Below are 21,634 nucleotides of genomic sequence, written 5' to 3' on the forward strand. Positions count from 1 at the left end.
TTTTTTGCTATAGGGCGCGTGCGCTCGCCAGACAGACAGAGAGAGACAGAGAGACAGAAAGCAAGAAATCACCCCAGCGGGGTACGGTCACGCCGCAATCCCTTCTCCTCCATTCTCCTCTCAGGATCTTGGGCACGCACGCACACACGCCTGGCGTGAGTTTAAGCCACTGGGTCTGGGACTCGAACCGCGGTCGACTACATGGGAGTCCAGCAACGTAGCCATTACACTCACTGCTGGTCCCAAGCCCAGCTATTTTCCAGGAAGATCCCAGGCAGGAGTGACTTGTCATCAGTCCCAATACCAGGTTTTAATCCCTAAAGCAAGTCAGGGAAACCTGACCTTTTCTCTTAACTTCTACATGTTCTCAACACTGCGTCCCTCCTTCCCCTGCAACAGGGCATGTCAGAAGTGTAAGTTTAATGAGTTTTTACCTAACTTATACAAGTATTTAAGGTCGGGCCCAAAGTTCCCTACCCCTGACTGGGTCCCAGACTGAACCATAGAGACTGCCCTGTGCCCCAGCAGCAAATCATACTTCCTGGATCTGTCCCTGAGTGAGAAAGTTCTCTGTCCCAATTCCAGTTCCAGAGGCCCCTACAAAACAAAGAGCAAGCTCCTCTCGATAATGGGATCCAAAGAAAGGGAGTTTTATCTTCCTAGAATATATTTTTCCCATTTCCCAAATAAACATAATCATAGGGCTATCCTCAGTTAATTAGTAGCTTATGCTGCTCTCTAAATGCTACCTCACACTTAAGCCTGTCGGTTATTCTATTACTTAGGTCGAGGTGGCCCAGATGAAGAACCAGCCATAAAAGCATTAGCAGAAGGTAACATCTACGACTATCAAAGGCAAGCTCTACAGATGCTCTAGTAAAAATCAAGGTCCCTGACTCTGCTAAGGATAGGCAAAGCGCTCCCTCTTGTGGCCAGACGTTACACTGGCAGTACTCTGACATGGATGTGGCTGATCATTCAATTTATAAACTGTAATGGCCAAGGGGTTTAACAAGCCCAGGGGATCAAAAGAACAATAAAGAGCCGAGATGCTGAGGAAACTCACAGTTTCAAGGGTGTCACTGCAGGATGGTTGAAAAATGCAACTGACAACTTTCAAACTCCAATCCAGCTCCCCCAGGATGCAGGTGTCTACTTGCTCCAAACTCTGCCCTTTAATTATCCCTAATGAAGGTCAACACCTAGCCTGGCAGCCACCCGCAATCCCATGGGCAAAAGCTCACTGGCTAATAGAAAAGGCGGAGCCTGGCTTTCAGGAGGCCAGGTCAGAAGCTAAAGGAGAGGACCAGGCTGCCTATCCTGGCCTGGCCAGCCCAGACCGGTTCACCACATCGGGTCACTGGGTGAATTTATGTAAGGCTGAATTTTGAGAAGAGAAGAGGAATATTCAGGAGCACAATTAGTGCAGTGGCTTTTCCCTAGCTGCCCACTACTGACTCTAACAGCCGCTACACAGAGAGGCATTTGTTCAGGTTCCTGTTGGGACCAGCCCGGGACTGAGGTCAGGAAGTCCCGAACACAGATGTGTGTACCAGGGTTCTGGGCTTACCCAAGATCGAGAGAGAAAGGGAGAGAGAGAAATCACCCCCCACCCCGGGGAGGATGGCCACACCACAATCCCTGCTCCTCCATTCTTCTCTTGGGATTTTGGGCACGCATGCACATGTGTCTAGTGTGATTTTTCAACCTGCTAGGTCTGAGACTTAAACTACAACTGGCCACGTGGAAGTCCAGTACCTTAACCCCCACTCCATCTGCTGGTCCCCTCTGCCTAGACTTTTATTTATTTATTTATTTATTTATTGGGAGGTTTTTGCTATAGGGCACGTGCACTCGCCAGAAAGACAGAGAGACAGAAAGCGAGAAATCACCCCACCCCCCAGGGGGGATGGCCACGCCGCAATCCCTTCTCCTCCATTCTCCTCTCAGGATCTTGGGCACACACGCACACGCACCCGGCGTGTGTTTAAGCCACCGGCTCTGGGACCTGCCCTGCGGTCGACTACATGGGAGTCCAGCAATGTAGCCCATTATGCCGTCTGCTGGTTCCTAGACTTTTAAAAATAGAAAAAATATATATATTTTCCAGAGAGAATTTCTCGGTCCAAAATATTAAAATCTCCAGACTTTTCTTTCAAATAGCTTTTCAGAACCGATTCTCTACCATTAAGGCTTAAGGCTGGTCAAATCTTTAGCCTTACTGTACTCAGCTTTCTAATGGGGTTTTCCCAGGATTGGCCCTGACCCTGTCATAGTACTCCAGCTGCTCCTGACACATGATAGAGGGGGACTCTTAGAAAGAACCAAGAAGCTCTGAGGGTCTTTCTTTTCTCAACGCTGCTTCAATCTTTGAGTTACATGTTGAGATGAGAGCATGGAGGAAACATTTTGGGTCTGGCTATGCTTTTCCCTTTTTACTGCCGTTTCAGTACCAGTTTATGACAAAGACAAGCAAGGTCTGCCCAGCCTCTGTGGTGCAGCCGTAGAGTACCAGACTGTGAAGCTGGAAGTCACATGCTGACTGCAGTTCAAATCCCTGGCCCAGGTGGCCTGGAAGACAGGGCAGGGGCATGCGCATGTCTAAGCCCCTGCCAGGCTGGGAGGGCTGAGGGAAGGGAATCGCGGTGTGACGGAGCCCTGTGGAGGGCGCGTCTCTCTTTCTCTCTCTTGTGCATCTGTATGTACTCTATCATCGATTGTAAAACATCGTTTTTGAAAAATGAGCACTGTCAAAGATATTACCATAGAGTAAGAAGCACATTGGGGGCCTCTAAAGAAAGGAAAAGAGCAGCCTGCCACTGTGTGTCTTTGCAGACGTGCAGGTGCATTTGGCCCTGCCCCGTGGTGCTACCACCAGCTTGACGCACTTCCTCTCCCAGACCTGCTAATATTATGGTTTGTACGATTTATGGTTTGAGGAGGAAATCTCAATATAATAGAGCTTGGGACCAGTAGTTAGCGTAATTAATGGTTATGTCGCTGGACTCCCACATAGTTGACCACGGTTCGCTTCCCGGACCGGGTGGCTTAAAACTCACGCTGGGCATGTGTGCGTGCATGCCCAAGATCCTGAGAGGAGAATGGAGGAGAAGGGATTGCAGCGTGGCCCTCCCCCCTGGGGGGTGATTTCTCACTTTCTGTCTCTTTGTCTCTCTCTGTCTGACTGGCGAGCACACGAGCCCTATAGCAAAAACTTCTTAAAAAGATAAATAAATAAATACAATAGAGCTTGTGTGGTCACATTCCAGAGACACCTTGGGAATAGTATATAATAAAGCTTTGATGCAAATCTTATTTAAATCACCTCTGTAGTCCTAATCATTTAAAAAGATCATAAAAGGATGCCTACACACACACACGCTGTATGTACATACATGTATGGCATACAGAGTAGATATTAGCTCGTCGTGAAAGTCCTGACGTGTTTTTCTATGCAAAAATGCATCATGACTTTCCCCATGACCCAATACATGTAAAGAAATCACGCCAAACTTGATTGCTGTTCATTTTTGTGGAAGGGCATGGAATCAATTATTGGTGGTAGAAGTGGAGAAGAGGAGGCAGGAGATAGTCTTTCCGGAGTGCAAATCTTAGCATTTTTAACTTAATGCTAGGAGGATGTATTCCTGTATTGTGCTCCTCCAAAGCAAAAGCCAGTACGTAGGTTACTTCCTACATAGGTTACATCACGCCATCCTCTGAGGTCTCTTTCTGCTCTGAGCTATTTGAGCACTCGCTGCAGGGCAAGACTTGGGACGGCTGTTCCTCTCTTTGATGTGACCCTACCTGAATCACAGAATTGATCTGCGCTTCCTTTTTCTCATTTGAAAAATAACAGAGTTGAGCTACTTGGACTCTAAAGTACTCCCAGCACTGACCCTGTGAGTTCTAGCCAGTGTTGGTTCCCTTCCTGCTCTGAGGCCTGGGGGAGTTCCCCTAGGAAATGGGTGACTCAGCAGGTGGGTGGAGGAAGTGCCACAGAAAAAGACCAAAATATATACTCTTACCTGAAGTCCACTACTTCCACAGCAGTAAAATAGCGACTCAGAGACGGCGAGGCACTGTACACATCCGTGAGCTGTGGTGGACAGAAACAAAACCACCACACGCGTTACTGGTGGACTGCGTTGCTTATCCCCGGACACGCATTACTGGTGGACTGCATTGCTTATCACGGGACACGCATTACTGATGGACCGCGTTGCTTATCATAGGACCAAGTGGAGCTGCTAGGTAAAGGAGATTCCCCTCTAGCTAGGAACGAACTCACCTAGCACTCTGGACCAAGAAATAGAAGGTCTGAGCCTCCTGTAAGCCAAAACTCAACACTCACTTAAATGAACCTCATTTACAAGGACCAAGTGAGGCAGGGCATTCCCAGGTTCTCTCACAAGCTGCACGGACACCTATGGTCTTTGTGGTGACAGTGATTAGACCCAAGGGCCATGAGACAGAGGGATGATTCCAGAGTGGCTGTGGGAGGACAGCAGCACAGGCCACTCAGCACCCGGGACATCACTGGCCAAGGGCTTCTTTCTCCTTTCTCCAGAGCCTCTTTGTAAGGACAGACAGCTATGCTCAGCTACAGGAATAGCAATTCCCCTGGACCAAGGGACAAAGTGGAGACTCACAAAGCCATGCGTGAAATACTGTAGACATCAAAAAATGAGTGATTCTGTGTTCCCAACAGCTAGGTTTCATGTCTTCATGGTTTGCTATATTGGATTCAGCCCTTTATTTCAAAACAGTGAAATAATGCTTAAAGCAGCGCTTACATACTATTAGATATTCCCTCCCCTCTTCCCCTGCTACTAACCGCCATCCTGAATCTGACATGAGTCCTTTCCCTGCCTATTTTCTGTCAGTTACTACCTCCTATGTAATCATAACTATATATCTCTTTTTTTTGAGAGAGAGAGAGATTTTTACTACAGGGTGAATGCATTTGCCAGAGGACAGAAACAGAGAGACAGAAAGCAAGAAGTCACCCCCCAGAGGGGATGACCACACCACAGCCCCTTCTCTTTCATTCTCCTCTCAGAATTCTGCACACATGCACATATGCCTGGTGTGAGTTTCAAGATGCCAGGTCTGGGACTCGAACCACAGTTGACTGCATGGGAGTCTAGTACCTTAACACTATGGCACCTGCTGGCCCCAACAATATATCATTTAATCTGTATTTTTATTCAAGTGAAAGGTACCATATTCTTTATAATCTTCTAAGATTTGATTTCTTTTTCACCCAAATTACATTTGAGATTTCCATACAAGGTGTATCTTGGTGAAGGTTATTTAATGTGACTCCTGCGTGGATTCCACTATGAGTATACTGGCTTCTCCATTCCCCGCTGATGCTCATGTATATTATTTCCAGTTTCCCCCTATTATGAACTAAATGTCTCTGTACATCTCTCGTTGTACATGAGTTTCCCTTGGACATTGCTGGGTCCGAGGGTGGGCTCCTCTCCAGCTGAACTGAGTCTTGCTAAACCGCTCTCCATTTTGCTCTGCCCCCTGCAGTGTACACGTGCCTCACTCTCCATATTCTTGCTAGCATTTAGTGTTACCAGACTTAAAATTTGGCCAATTTGAGGTATACAAAGTCGTGTTTCACTGTTCTAATTTATTTTGCCTTCTTTAACTCTTTGGGACATCTCCCGTCTGAATTGCCTACTAATGTCCTTTCTCTTGAGTTGTCAATCTTTTTAGCCACCTGAGCTATTGATATTACGTTGCAACATCTTTCCCCAGAGTTTACTTAGTCTTTTATTTCTTTTTTAAGAGAGGTTTTTGCTATAGGGCATGTGTGTTTGCCAGAGAGCTAGAGAGAGACAGAGAGACAGAAAGCAAGAAATCACCCCCCAGGGGGGATGGCTACACTGCAAGACCTTCTCCTCCATTCTCCTCCCGGGATCTTAGGCATGTATGCACATGTGTTCATCATGAGTTTTGAGTTGCCAGGTCCAGGATTCGAACCATGGTCGACTATGTGGGAATCCAGCCACATAACCATTATGCCATCTGCTGGTCCCTGATTAGTCTTCTTATCATGTTTCAGAAACATAAACCTTAACTTAGTAGTATTCAAGAACATGTGTCTGAACACGTCTGCATTGCATGTCTTCTAAACTTACATTTGAACGTTAAATGCCTTGCTCTGTAGCATAAATCACGAAGACTGTGCTGGGATCTGTGACACTCCTCAGCACAGACCTGGCTGGGGGTTGGACTGAGACGACACCCAGGCTTCGGAGAGCAATGCCAGGCCCACTGCTGCCCAGCCAGAATCCTCAGCCCCGACACTGTTCTGAAAAATCTCTCCAGCATTTAAGAATACCGTGCAGAGCTCGGCATCCCAGCTGCAGTTGCAAGTGCCACCACATTCAAAAAACAGCAGTCCCCTAAAGAGAGCACACCTGTCTCCCACTGGATTCTACATGGACTCTTGAGGAGGTTGGGCTTCCACAACACACTCCCACTTAAGTCCCCAGGTGACAGCCAACCTCTCAAAGACAGCGCAGAGAAGACGGGAACACCTACTACTTGCACTCCTCGTATCTCGTCATTATTGTTATGATCTTTACAAGAACCTAACAAGACGGGCATTGACCTTTCCCCTTTGTACTGATAAAGAAGCCAGCATTCCAGGCCAGATGATGATGCAGCAGTGACACAATCTCTGTGATGCGGGGCCCACATGAGAAGGTCATGGGTTCTCATTCCAAGGTCACCCTGTATGTGCCAGGCATGTGCACATGTGCCTGTGATCTGGGCTGGCTGAGGCTAGGAGTAGGTCAGGGTATGAAATCTCCGTTGAGAGGGACTGCCTCTCCCTCTCCCTCTCTCTCTCTCTCTCTCTTGGCAAACATAAATAAACTTTCTTTTATAGACAGAGTTTCACTATTGTGAGGCTCCCAAATGGGGCTATAGATATGCACCACCATTCTCAGCTCTCTGTCTTTCCCTCTTTCTCTGCATAATAGAGCTTGAGTATTAAGCATGAGAGAGAGAAAAGCACCCCCACACACACAGGGCTTGGCTGTGCTACAGTCTCCTTTCTCCAGTCTTCCAACTGGCTAGGATCCTGGGTATGTGCCAATGCACCCAGCATGCTTTTCAGGCCAACCAGGACAGGGACTCAAGCTGTGGTCTGCATGTGGCTTCCAGGTCCACAGTTCAATACACAATCAGCTGTGCCACAAAGGCTAGGCCAAATATGTAAAGTTAAAAAAAAAAAAAAAGGAAGGAAAGAAATGAGAAAGAACCCAAGAGGTTAAAAAATCATCCCAAGATCACTCTGCTAGTACACAGGGAAGCCAGAATTCAACCTTAGGTGTCAGCGACACTAAAACCCAGTCTGTTCCCATTTTACCACACTACTCTATGAAGATGAAACAATTAAGGCAACTGTCTCCTTCTGAATGTCCAGAAGGAAAGAAAAAGTGATTAAAAAAAAAAACATTCATTAAAAGAAAAGTGACTAGGTCATCTTGAGTTCCAGTGTAAAATAATATTGCTAATAGACTGATGGAAAACCCAGGGACCATGAATGCAGTTTTCTTTTTTTTTTATTTAACTTTTATATTTTAATTTAAATTTGTTTATTTACATTCCTTCACTGTACATCATTACAGCATACAAAATGAGAGGTTCCATCCAGAATACACTGTATATTGGCTCAATCAGGCACATCAACATACGTGTTATCATCAACAAATAATTATTTTTCATAGGGATATTCAGACTGATAGGGAGGAGCAGGAAGATACTGTGAAGGAGAGTTCTTTTCAATAAATAATAACATCTCTCCTTTTTAATTGAGTTTCCCGGGGCAGGGAGTATGTCTGTCTTTCTTCCAGCTTTCTCTGTTTCCTCCTCTCCTCCCTCACTGTATTAATCCTTAAAGTCTAGCACTATGTTTTGGCTCTCTGCAAAATTTAAAAAAATAATAATTTAAAGAATTATTTACTTATTTTATTTATTATTATTGATGTTCTCTAATTTGACCAGAGACAGAGAGGAAGAGAGAGAAAGCAAGCTGCCAGATCCAGGACCCAAACCACAGTTGGCCATATGAGAGTCTAGTGCCCCAACCACCACACCACCTGCCAGCCCCTCAAGTTAAAATTTTAAGTTAGAAGATGGAATAGAGTCCAACTTTGTGCTGCAGAAGTAAGTAATGTGTTGCTTGAGAGCGGCCAGATCCCACACAGTGACTACGGTTCTAATCCCCAGGCTGATCATCCTGAAACACACTGGGCACCCGTGTGAGTGCCCAAGATCCCACAGCTGGAGGACTGCAGGAGGGGGCTGCAGTGTGGCAGGACGTGGGGAATGCTCCTCTCTCTCACCCTCACGTGTCATGTATGCACTCAGTCATGAGTCAAGAAAAAGAATACGGAATAGTAGACCAGGTCGCTTTTAGTGAGCACTCTAAGATTCTTTCTGCTAGCATGGTCCCCTGCTCTATTTAGGACAAATTCACATTGGGGGAGTTATCCAAATAGCTACACTGTCCACTTTGGGTCCTGAGGGGTGAAACAAGGCCACTTTTCCACTTGCCCTGGCGGCTCCCATGCTGTGCCTATGAGACTTGCTACAACTGAGCTGGGAGCCCAGAGAGCTGATGAGGGGACTCTGACACAGTGACTGAGTAGAAAGCAGCTTCCAGAGTAGGAAGATGCCTTCCAAGGTTAGCAGAGGTGTCATTGCTAACTCAGAAACTGAGCACAGGTACACCACGTAACTTACACACTGGCTTAAACAGAGCAACAGACCCAGTCTCGAAGGAAACCAGCCGTGAGCTCTGAGAGGAGCTGGGAAAACTGTGTCTAGAGAAGCAAGGTGAAGGGCATAATGCTCCCAAACTGTGACCCGTATTTGGTCTCTGCCCTCGACTCCTGGCACAGAATGCCTAAAGGCCTTGTAATGTCCTGACTGATAGTGGGGCCGGGTGCATCTTTTATCACAATATTTGGTCTCTGACTCCAACTCCTGGCACAGGGCCGCTCCTGAATCCCTTGGAGTTTTCTAGGGCATAGGCCTATCTTTTGTTCTAATGAGGTGACTCTTGGTGCCTTCACAGTGAGGACTGGTCACCAAAACGACCAAACCATGGTAAGAAGCTTGGAGTACTCATCCTCTTGGGAGTGGAGGGAGTTGGGGAGGAAGCTATTGATCGTGTCTACCCATGAAGCCTACACAAAGGTCCCTAGAGGATGGAGTTCAGAGAATTCTGGGTTAATGAATGTTTGGGGAAGTATACCCCGAGTGGGCATGAAAGCCCTGTACCCCTTCACACATACCTCGTCCTGTATACCTCGTCCCCTGGCTGTCCATCCATATCTTTTGCAATATCCTTTTTAATAAACTGATAGAGATGAGTATTTCCCTGAATTCTACAATCCATTCTGGCACATGATCAAACCCAAGCATGGGAACCTCTAATTCATAGCTGGCTGGTCAGGAGCACAAGTCGCAGCCTGACCTTGTGACTGACATCTGAATGGTAGGACACCCAGTTAATGCTGGAGAACTGATTGTTGTGGGGAATGAAAACCCACACATTTGGCCACAGACGTGTCTGTGCTCAGTGTGAGTACAGAGAAAAACAGTTAGGTTTTTCCATGCAAATGCTTACTCCCATGTACCTTCCATAGTCAGAAACTTATGAAACTTAGCTTAATGCCAAAAGAAAGGAAGTTGCTGACCTGCCGATACTATAGTAATATCTTTAAGTCTCTAGACTTTATTCCTGAGTGCATTGGGTGAGGAGTGGGGGTGAGGGATGGGAGTCTTTCAGCTCACTCTGCCTTCATTTTATCATCTCTAAGTTAGGTAATTCTAGGGGCCAGCAAGTGGCATGGGTAGTTAAGGTGCTGGAATCCCACATGACCAACCATGGTTTGAATCCCGGACCTAGCAGCTTGCTTTTTCACTTTCCATCTTTGTCTCTCTCTGGTCAAATTAAAAAAATAATAGGTATGAATAAAATCAAAGACAATAATTCTTAAAAAAATAAACTAGGAGGACCAGCAGATGGTGTACTGGTTATGTCATTGGACTCCCACATGGCCAACCGTGGTTCAAGTCCTGGAGAGGCTTGAAACTCACAACAGGTACATGTGTGTGCATGTCTAAAATCCTGACAGGGGAATAGAGGAGAAGGGATTGCGGTGTGGCCATTCCACCTGGGGAGGGAAGGGGGTGTAGATTTCTTGCTTTATGGCCATCTGCCCTGGGGGATGATTTATTTTCTTTCCCTCTGTCTCTCCAGTGAGCACATGTGCCCTATAGCAAAAATCTCTCTTAAAAAATAATAATAATAATAAGGAATTAAATTCTAAAAATAAAGCAAAAAATGTTTATACTGGGTAGAACTTCTTTATATGTAATCTCCTTTGCACCTGTGAGGCATACAGGAAATATGCATTCCATTTATCAGAAAAGGACCTGACTCAAAGGTCTGTGTACCTGCCTAGGTATCACTGCCACTCCTTCTTCTTTGCCACTGCACGGTGGTGAGCTAAAAATACCTGGAGAATTGTTCATGCCTGTCTCTGTGCAAGAGATAAGACTCTAAAATGAAAGACGAACACCTATTTCCCCTTTGACACAGAAAGCCCGGTCTGTAACAGGTGATGTGTGTAGATGCTGACTCATTTCATTTCTACTCAGCAAATACAAAACTTCACAAAAAGGGCAACCAAGAGGCTGGGCCAGCAAGTGGCACGGAGATTAAAGCTGCTGGGTCCCGTGTGGTCAACTGCACAGTTTGAGGCTGATAGACAGTGTGGTGGTTGAGGTGCTGGACAGGACTCCCACATGGCCAACCACAGCGTGAGTCCTGGATGGACCTGGTGGCTTACTTTTCCCTCTCTCTTCCTCTCTCTCTCTTTCTGGTCAAATTAAAAAACAACATTAATAAATAAAGTTAAATAATTCTAAAAATGTTTTTTAAAAAAGAAGAGAAAAGACCAGCACAGCACACTAGGCATGTCCAGGCCCAAAATTCTGAGAGGAGAATAGAGGAGAAGAGATTGCAGCATGGCCACCCCCCTGGGGCAAGATTTCTCTTCCCTCTCTCTGGCAAATGCACACACCCTATGATAGAAACCTGAAAAAAAAAAATAAATAAATAATGTAGTCACGTCTTGTTCATCATGACTGGGACATGACGTAGATGAAGTTACTTCTTTCAGGAACTGTAGTAGACATCAAATGAAAGCCAGATAAAGAGGACGTATCCCATCCAGTCTGTCCGTGGCAGAGAAGTCTAACAAATGGCAGGCTGGTCTTGCTTGGATTTTCTTACCTAAAACTCTGTCTGGCCACCAACCACCCGTCTTTGTCAGGATGACCAGGACTGCCCCAGCCAACTCTCAGGGTCTGGCTGTGGAACCCCATATTATAGAGGCTTGTTCCCTGTACTTCCCACCGGTGAATCATGCCACTATCCACCCACCCAGGAGCCCACCCAGGAGCCCAGCCGTGTTCTCCGCCCCCACCTTCCAACCTGTCATCACGTCCTGCTGAGTGAGAGTACCTCTGACATCTCACCCGAATGTTACCCCCCAGCCCTGCCCTAGTTCAAGCCCCCATCATTTCTCACCAGGATTAGTCCACTACCATCTAATGGATCTTTTCTTCCAGTTTTTTTCCTATCATCACATGGAAAGGCTAAATTGAAAATATAACCATGTCAATCTAGATTAAGTCTTTTAGTGCCTGGGCCAGACAGGTGGCATGGTGGTTAAGGTGGCTAGATCCTACATGGCTGATGGCATGGTTCAAGTCCCAGAGGTGGCAGCTTGAGAAACGTGCTGAGTGCATGTCATGTATGCCCAAAATTGCAAAAGGGGAGTAGACTGTGGCACGGTCATCGCCCAGGAGGTGGAGGCGAGCTTTTACCCTTTCTCTCTCGATCTCTCTCTCTCTGGAGCACACATGCCTATTGAGTCCTGGACCTGGTGGCCTACTCCCCTTCTCTCTCCCTCTCTCTCTCTTTCTGGTCAAATTAAAAAGTAACAACATTAATAAATAAAATAATTATTTATATATATGTGTGTATATATATATGTATATAAAATTGGGGGGCTTACCAAAGAGTGGGAAAACCTGTGCCTTGACCCCCACCCTCCTCTTCTGCATCACCTGCAAGTCCTCACCACACAGCATGCAAAGGCCACAGCACACTACATAGCTGATCCCCTAATGTCCCATGCTCTTTTATCTAGAACATTCCTACCTCATAGTTCAAAACTAACCTTGAGTATCACCTCCTTCAAGAGGCCCTCCATGCTCTCATCGCACGAAGGCACTAGTCCCTCCTTTTGGTTGTAAAGCAAACCGTATATATCTCAGTATTGCACTGGTTTATGACTATCTATGTAACCGCTTGCTTTGCTTGGACGGTAAGCCCATCAAGGAAACATTTTCCATGGTCCTGGCACTTGGTATGTTGGCTGGTATTCCTCAGACTGTCGATGAATACTACAGGCTGAATCAAATTAAGGACAAAGTGGGGCCAGCAGGTGACGTAGTGGCCAAGGTGTAAAAAAAGTTCAACATCACTAACCCAGAGATATTTCCTAAAACGAGACGCACAAATAGCCAACAGATACTTGTAAACAGGTATGTGGGAAAACATGAGGCCGGAGTGAGAAAACAGACTACGTCAAGCTGCATGTGGCTGGGGGCCAGGCTTTCCCCTCTGGTTCTGTAATAGCAAAAACACATTCATAGGGAGCAGTTTCTATTAGACAAAGAATTCAAGATCCAAGCTACTGAACTGCAGTTCTTTGCCAACTGTTCTAGAAGAACCCATACTCCAATATAAAGAACTCAGTAAACAGGCCCAGCGTCAGTGGCACATACTGCTAAGATGCTGTGTTCTGTAGGCCAGAACCAGGAGTTCAGTTCCCAGCACAACCTAAGGCCAGTGTGATGAGGTATATCTGCAACCCCAGTGACATGAGGAGACCGAGGCAGGAGGATCAGAACACATCTTTAAAAAAAAAAAAAAGAAGAAGAAAAGGCTTTTTTGAGAGATATTTTTGCTGTAGGGTGCATGTACTCTCTGGAGAGACAGAGACAGAGAGAAAGCAAGAAATCACCCCCCAAGGAGATGGCCATGCCACAATCCCTTCTTCTCCATTCTTCTCTCAGGATTTTGGCCATGCGCACACACGTGCCTGGTGTGAGTTTCAAGCTGCTGGATCCGGGACTCAAATCACGGTCAACTATGTGGGAGTCCAGTAATAAAACCATTACACCATCTGCTGGTCCCAGGGTAAAGGCCTTTAGAGAACAGATATTTCCCAAAAGAAGGCACACAAATAGCCAACAGATTTATGAAAACAGGTACATGAAGAAAAAAGAAAAGTTCAACATCACTAGCCCAGCAAGCTTGAGGCTGGCCTGGGCAACATGGTAAGACCCTGTGGAAAAAACTGTGCGCCTGCAGTCGTGGTGGGGAGGCTTAGGCAGGTGGACCACAATGCAAGACCCTGCGTCTTATAAAAACAGAAAGCTCCACAAGCAATGCGTAAGGCATAATTACCCTTTTAGTGAGCAGATGAAGTAAGCCCTCTTCAGTAACACACTCCTCTGGAATCTTCAACATGACCAAGAATGTTTTATTGGACGATAATTCAAGTATTTCATTTTCATCTTCATCAATATAAGTTACTAAAGAGAGTGGGGGAGGTAGAAATAAGAAATAAAAGTGAACACCTGCACAAAATGATCAACTCATTTGTCCTGTTGGCTGCTGTACTTAAATATAACAATGAGCAATAATGCAGGCTGGATACAGTCAGCAAGTAAAAGTTGAGCACCCCTAATCCAAAAATCTAAAGTCCAAAATGTTCCAAAATCTGAAACTTTTTGAGTGCGAAACATAACACAAGCGGGAGATTTCACTCCTACCTGAATGTGATGGGTCACTGTCAGAATGCTGGAATATAGAAATATTGTATAAAGTTATTTTTAGGCAGAGCCAGTAAATGGCACGGTGGTTAAGGCTGACCACAGTTTGAGTCTTGGATCTGGCAGCTTGAAACTCATGCCAAGTGTGTGCATGCATGCCCAAAATCCTGAGAGGAGAATGGAGAAGGGATTGTGGTGTGGCCATCACCCCAGGGGCTGATTTCACACTTTCCCTCTCTGTGTCTCTCTCCAGTGAGCACACATACACTATGACCAAAACCTAAAAAGAAAAGAAATTATTTTCAAGCTATGTGTATAAGCTATATATAAAACATAAAACGAATTTCATCTTTTAAAATTGGGTCACCTTGGCCAGCAGTTAGCGTAACGGCTATGTCACTGGACTCCCATGTAGTCGACCGGTTCACGTCCCGGCCCTGGTGGCTGAAAACTCATGCTGGGTGTGTGTGCATGCGTGCCCAAGATCCCGAGAGGAGAATGGAGAAGAAAGGATTACGGCGTGGCCATCCCCCCTAGGGGATTTCTCACTTTCTGTCTCTCTCTGTCTGTCTGGCAAGCACATGTGCCCTGTAGCGAAAATCTCTCAAAAAAAAAAAAAAAATTGGGTCACCTCCCCAGCATATCTCACTATATACATGCAATAGTCCAAAATCTGAAAGAAACCTGAAATGTGTAACAGTTGTAATTATAAGCATTTCAGATAAAGAAACCTCAAACTATTTAAGAATAAATGCTTTCTCCACTTGGTAAAACAAAATAGAACTCAAGCTGCTCTTCTCCATCAGGGTAGAAGTCTTTCTTATTTTATGCCAAAGGGACCTCCAATTCTATTGAACACAGACTGAGGGAAGGGCAAGAGGCAGAGAGTGAGCAGTACCTGAAATTACATGTTAAACTGAGCATGCAGCTGAGCTAGGGACACGGGTGTCAGGGCAGGCTCTGTGAGATGGTAGGAGGCACGGGTGATGGGGGTAGGACAGACTGGAGTAAGCGACTTTACTGCCTCACTTTCCAGGTCCATGCTGCTGCAGACAATGATGAGGGGCTGGGGTGGTGCAGAGGGTGTCGTGCAGTGGCAATGCAGTGGAGCCCCGTGGGAAAGAGCCTGACGTGGCATCCGGGACCTCCCTGAGCGAGCTGGGCATGTGTGCACAAGCCTGTGATCAGAGCCAGTGAGGCTGGGGTAGATCACAGTGTGGGAACCCAGGTGAAGGTGCCCACGCTTGTGTGTCTCTTTCTCATGGGAGAAATAACCTTAAAACAAAACAAAACACAGAAGACCGTGATGAGCAGGTGACATCATCGAGAAGAGACGTGGGACCAGAAAATGAGCGTGTGAGCCCTAGAACTGAAGCTTGCCCAGGAAGACAGGGGAAGGGAGTGAGGCCATCAGCAGAGGAATGTTGACACACACTGTTTGCAGAAGGGATGCCAAACTGCTCGGAGGCCCAGGCTGTGCAGGAATTAGTTCCCAGGACAATGAGTTCTGTGTGCTGTGTGTGTTCTAATGACTGCTAGCTAATTGTTTTTTAAGCAGGTGAAGCTAAAGGAAAACCGCAGGAAGTCAGGAGCAAGGAGCCAGAAGCCAACGTTAGTGAGCTAATTGTGCTCCCTGGCTCCAGGCCAGCCTCAGCTGCTCACACACAAGGGACCCCCTCTCTGGTTCTGAGAAAGGCATGAGTGAGAACAACCCGTTGCTCACGTTGCCATGGACTTTTCTCTTGGAATCTGTGCTTTAAACACACATGACTGGCCTCTTTTACTTCTAAAGGACATAGTGGAATACATTCCCTGCTTGTGGCGAAAGTCCAGGTGAAAAGAAATAAGAATCCTGGTATTTATTTCCCTGAAGAGGTTCAGAAATGTGAGGCATTAGATAGGAATGTGCATAAACGAATCAGCATAGCAGGGCTGAGGTCACTTATTCAGAGAGGCCTGTTCAAGGTTGGCCCCTGGCTGGTGTCTGGGAACTGGGGTTTTGGAGGGGTTCTCACCATTTCCTTATGAGAGTGGCTTATGATGCCTCTGCTGTTTGTACAAACAATATGGCCAACATCTTTCTTTCTGGGACTCTGGAATTTCCGTACATGCTAGGTGGAAGCTCCCGTATGATAGGCCTCCATTAAAAACTGCATGGTGACATGGCAGTTGCACAATACTCCGTGATGCTGAAGCCGTATGGGAATGTCCTAGATTCACGTCCTGAGGTCTCCCTGTACGTGCTGTGCATGTAGCCCGTGATGCTGGCTGAGGCTAGGGGTGGATGGTGACATGATGACTCTGCTGGGGTGGCCTCTCTCGCTCTCTGTCTGCTTCTCACTCTCATGGAAAAAATAAACACACACACACACACACACACACACCTGGGCCCTGAATCTCTAACGACCTGCAGGAATTGAGTGAGCCCCGCACAACTCCTTTTGGAGAAGGCACTTACAAGCTTGTACCTGGTTTCTTCTGGGTTTTGCTGTAATAAATCCTCTTACGTAATGTATTCTTTTTCTGCAATAAATACTAATCATCAGTATGATTCTATGCTAGGTCCTACGAGTTCTCCTAATAAATAACTGAATGAAGGAGTGATCGTGGGGATCCCAGATGCAGAAATTACCCCTTTATCCTTACTCGTTGTAAGTTATTACATTAGTTTGCCTGATCATAAAAATTATGCCCTCATAGCAGAAAACTTGCAAAGTATAGGAAATTATAACAAATCAAAAGAAAAAAAAAAAGAATAATCTCTTTTTTTTTTTTTTGGAGAAGTTTTTGCTATAGGGTGCATAAACTCACCAGAGAGACAGAAAATGAGATATCACCCCCGGGGGGATGGCCACACAGCAATCCCTTCTCCTCAATTCTCCTTTCAGGATTTTGGGAACACATGCACACATGCCCAGCGTGAGTTTAAGCCACCAGGTCCGGGACTCAAACCACAGTCAACTACATGGGAGTCCAGCGACATAGCCATTATGCCAACTGCTGGTCCCTCGAATAATCCTTTAATCAAAAGTTCTATTTTTCATATTATACACTTGTCCTAATAAGGGTCATAAGTATCCTGCTTTCTGTTGTTGCTGTTGTTGTTTACTTGTCTTGAATCTTCTGTTAACATAACAAAAGTCATTCTCTATATGCTTAAAAATCCTTGCAAAGATTATTATTTTGTTTCTAATTTTATCAAAGGGCTGTGTACTCACCAGAGACAAAGGAAAAGCAAGAAAGCACCTCCCTCCCATAGGAATTGGTCATGCTGCAGTCCCTTCTCCATTTCTCTCTCCTTTTGGGATTTTGGGCACACGTGTACATGTGTTTGGCATGTTTTTCAAGCCACCAGCTCTGGATCACCAACCACGTGGTCAGTCATGTGGTCACTAACCATGTGGTCAGGCTATTTTAACAACTTCCTAGTGTTGTTAAAGTAACCTGTTAATAACAGGCTCACCATTTTCTTAAATCTGACATTTGTTGCTTTCTAAACAAGCGATCTCAGCCCTGCTATGCTAATTCATAAATACTGCTTATAAATAAAGCTGCAATGGGCATCTTTGAGCTCTACATCCATTATGCAGGTTTCCATAGTAGGTATCAATGCCTCAAAAAAAGAAAAGGAAAGGCTGGAGTATATGGGGTTCAAATAACTCCTCCATTCAAGGGCACTGAAAAAGACACCAAGTTCAAAAGGTCTCTGATCATAGCTCTGATGACATTCACTTAGCATTTATCAATAATAATTACATAGATTCCAGTCAGACACCCAGTCAGGAGAGATTTTATACCACTACTGAGACTTACTTTAGACAGCACTTTCTATGTAGAGAAATTGGGTTAAAAATAATAACAGGGGTCGGCGTGTGGTGTGGTGGTTTAGGGTGCTGACCTCCCACATGGCTGACCACAGTTCAAGTCCAGACCTGGTGGCTTGCTTTCTCACTTTCCCTTTCTCTCCATCCCTCTCTGGTCAAATTAAAATAAATAAATAAAATAAATAAAGTTCAATGAAATAATTATTAAAAAAAATAATAATAATGATAATAACAGGGACAACGTGGCCTGGAGGTTAAGGGAGCTGGACTCACATGGCTGACTATATGGTTGGAGTCCCAGACCTGGTGGCCTAGAAACACATACCTGGCACACATGTGTGCAGGTCCAAAATCCTGAAAAGAAAAGCAAAAGAGGAGAAAGGACTGCAGCATGACCATACCCCATGGAGGGTGATTTCTCGCTTTTCTTCTCTGTCTCTCTGGTGAGTCCACACACCCTCTGGCAAGTGAATAAATATATTAATAAATAACAAAAACAGACAAGGTACACTGGAGGAATATAAAAATAGCACTTCAGGGACCAGCAGTTGGCATAATGGCTATGTCACTGGACTTCCATGTAGTTGACTGCGGTTCAAGTCCCGAACCTGGTGGCTTAAACTCACACCAGGCGCATGTGCGTGTGTGCCCAAAATCCCAAGAGGAGAATGGAGGAGAAGGGGAAACCGGTGTGGCTATCCCCCCTAGGGGATGATTGCTTGCTTTCTTTTCTGTCTCTCTCTGGCTTTCTGGTGAGAGCACATGCCCTATAGCAAAAATCTCTCCAAAAGACACAGCACTTTGGCTGGAACATAAAAAATAAAGCTGGAGAGGGAGGCCTTAAATTCCAGACGCCTTCAGGAGGTAACAGAGGATTGCTACGTGTCTCCTAGGAAGGAGGTAGAGACTGTCATATGTTAGAGGTCAACCTGGTGAATGGGATGGGACAACATGGAACAGAGAGATGGCAGAGGCAGGGAGGCCATTAGCACAAGACCAAGAAAGACTGATTTTGACTGAGAGCAGTGAAAACAGAAAGAAAGGGATGAATGAAGAAACTCAGGTCAGTGGAAATAGAGCTAGCTACAAAGGTACCCAGACTTAGTTTGAACCTCAATCTGGCTACTGGCTACTTCCTAGTCATGTGACCCTGAAAATCACTTAAATTTCTTGAAGCTGTTTCCTCAACAGAAATACAATGTAGGTGTTGGTAAAGATGAGAACCAACATGTAAAGTATACAGCATGGGGACCAGCAGATAGAGTAATGGTTACGTCACTGGACTCCCATGTAGTTGACTACAGTTTGAGTCTTGGATCTGGCAGCTTGAAACACACTGGGCGCTTGTACATGCATGCCCAAAATACCAAGAGGAAACTGGAGGAGAAGAGACTGCAGTGTGGCCATTCCTCCTGAGGGGTAATTTCTCACTTTCTGTCTCTCTGTCTCTCTGTCCTTCCAGTGAGAGTATGCGCCTGGTAGCAAAAATCTCTCTCTAAAAAAAAAAAATGAATAAAGTATAGAGCATGATCTCTTGTAAGAGGGAGAGCTGCTATCAAGACACTCTCAAGGAATGATTGATAACATCTGGCCATTACATAGATCTGAGAGAGAAGACGAAATCAAAAATAGTTTCAAGATATCAAACCTGGGTAACAAGTAGATTCATAATACTGCTTGAAACATTATGTGCAAGCAATTTGCTATGCATTTTATAGATGCCACCTCATATAATCTTCGACTCAACCCCTAAAAGTTAAATACCCCTGTTTTCTTTCAAATAGATGCTGATGTTTAGAGAAAATGCATCACTTGTTCAGATCAATGAGTTCGTAAGTATTACAGTCAAGTTGCATTTACAGACTAGGATTTAGAAATCGTTTAAATTTTCCAAATGTGAAAATAGGCCAAAGAGCGGAAGAGTTTATCTAAAGCTATACAAATGAATGGTAGCAAAGTGGAAATCAACCTGGTCTCATGACTCACCTTGCAACTTGAAAAGGTGAACAGCTTGGGGAAAGAGAAATACTATGATCTGAATGTTTGTGCCCCTACCTCCCAGGATTTAAATGTTGAAAACCTAGTCACTAATGTGATGGTGTTAAGAGATGGGCTCTTTGGCAGGTGGCATGGTGGTTAAGGTGGCTGGACTCCCACATGGCTGACCATGGTTCAAGTCCCAAACCTGGCAGCTTGCTTTCTCACTTTCCTTCTTTCTCTCTGTCTCTCAGGTCAACTTCAAATAAAATGAAATAAAATAATGACAAAGAATAAAATTAAATTTTAAAAAAATAAGAAAAGAGATGGGCTCTTTGGGAGGTGATTAGGACATGAGGGTAGAGCCCTCATGAATGGGAATAATATCTTCATAAAAGAGGTCCCAGAGAGCTTCCCTGCCCCTTTCACCCTGTAAAGACCCAGCTAGAAGAACCCCTACCAGCCAAAAAGTGGGCCCTCACTAGACATCAAGTCTGCTGATACTTTAATCTGGGACTTCTCAGCCTCCATGACAAGGAACAATAAAATCTTGTTGTTTACAAGCTCCCCAGATTATGGTATTTTGTCACAAGAGCCCGAACAGACTCGGACAGGATACAAATAGTCTCATAGGAGTACCGACTGAGACAGTGATAGCAGTTTCTGCGCAGAGATCTGTAGGAAAGGATACTTCTATAACCTGAGAGAATTGTGTAAAGGTAGATGTAGGGGTTACCTCTTATGGCTGCTACCTTTAAGTGAATGAGCTCTCTAAGAGAAAGAATGAAGACTGTGAAAAATAAAAAAGCTGAAGACAAGCCTCACGGATGCTGACATGGGGGAGGCCAAAGGCAAAAATAGCAAAACAGACCTCAAGCTGAAGAGGTCCGCAGACTCAGAAGAGTCCAATGCAGCTGACAGAGCCGAAGGCCAGGAGGCGCACAGGAGAGAAGTGATTGGTTGCATTTTATGACCATGCAGTTGCTAGTGACCTTGGAACAATTTTGCATGCACCTTTGGATACAAGACACTTACTAGTAAATAGAAGGCAACATCCAAATGTAGACCTTTCTTCTTAGAAGTCTGCCAGTGACAGAAGAGAGAGACGAAAAAATCTAAATGATGTAGCAAAAATCATGATGGAATATGGTTTTGAAGAAAAGACAAAGCTAGCAAGTTTGAAGAGTTGAGAACGACTTGAGGATAATTGGAGAGGTGGAGCTATCTAAAGGTCTCTGAGTCAGAAAAACTGGAGTTAGTCTATGGAGGGCACAGGTAAGGAAGTCAGTCTTGGTAAGGTGGACAACGACTGGAGATTTGAAAAGACAATGGACAGGTGAAAATGCAAAGAAAGTTCAAGGTACAAGATCCTCGGACATGCTATGTTTCTGACCCCAAAGACCTTGGGGGCTTCCAGCTTTTGAGTGTTGTCTGCCTAAGAGTTTCCCATGAGTCACACCCAGGGAACATCATCAGATGTAGCTTTTATTTCTGGCTGAAAAGCAGAGAAGATCTATTCAACACAGCGAGAAGGAAGGACCCTGGATGATGTAGCGCTGTGGGGTAGCACGGAAGGAGCCCAGAGCGTGAGAACCTAAAGTCACATGTCTAGCATCCACCTAGTTGTCACAGTTGGAGGATTTTTCCCAAACCAAAGAAGAGTCTCATTAGTAAGGTGTTACCCAGGGTCTCTACCTTCCTTGAACTGGGATGAATTAGTGAAAAAAGGAAAACCCCTGAGGATACTTAACTGGTTCTCCTAGATACCCAGAAAGAAAATGACTTTGAAAGAAAGAGAAAAGCATTTTTTCTCATTAGCCTTCACACCAGGGAACTTATAATTCCTTAAGGAGATGGAGATAATTTATTAATAACTTTTC

General features: G+C 45.2%; 1 protein-coding gene across 5 annotated transcripts in view; it reads right to left on the minus strand.

Moving 5' to 3' along the window:
- Positions 1–21,634, minus strand: part of CUNH3orf52 (chromosome unknown C3orf52 homolog) — a 43,543-nt gene that overhangs the window by 2,810 nt on the left and 19,099 nt on the right. For all 5 annotated transcript variants that reach the window (XR_001370863.2, XR_001370862.2, XR_001370864.2 and 2 more), the window contains exons 3-4: positions 13,586–13,713; positions 4,029–4,099 (exon numbers count right to left, since the gene is read on the minus strand). Coding sequence is in view for 2 of the 5 variants with exons in the window: in XM_006155139.3 (XP_006155201.1) it covers positions 4,029–4,099; positions 13,586–13,713 (199 nt within the window). In the remaining 3 variants the exon portion in view is untranslated. The remainder of the gene's footprint in view (positions 1–4,028; positions 4,100–13,585; positions 13,714–21,634) is intronic.

This window comes from Tupaia chinensis, unplaced genomic scaffold, assembly GCF_000334495.1.
Source record: "Tupaia chinensis unplaced genomic scaffold, TupChi_1.0 Scaffold000437_1, whole genome shotgun sequence".
Lineage (NCBI taxonomy): Eukaryota > Metazoa > Chordata > Mammalia > Scandentia > Tupaiidae > Tupaia > Tupaia belangeri.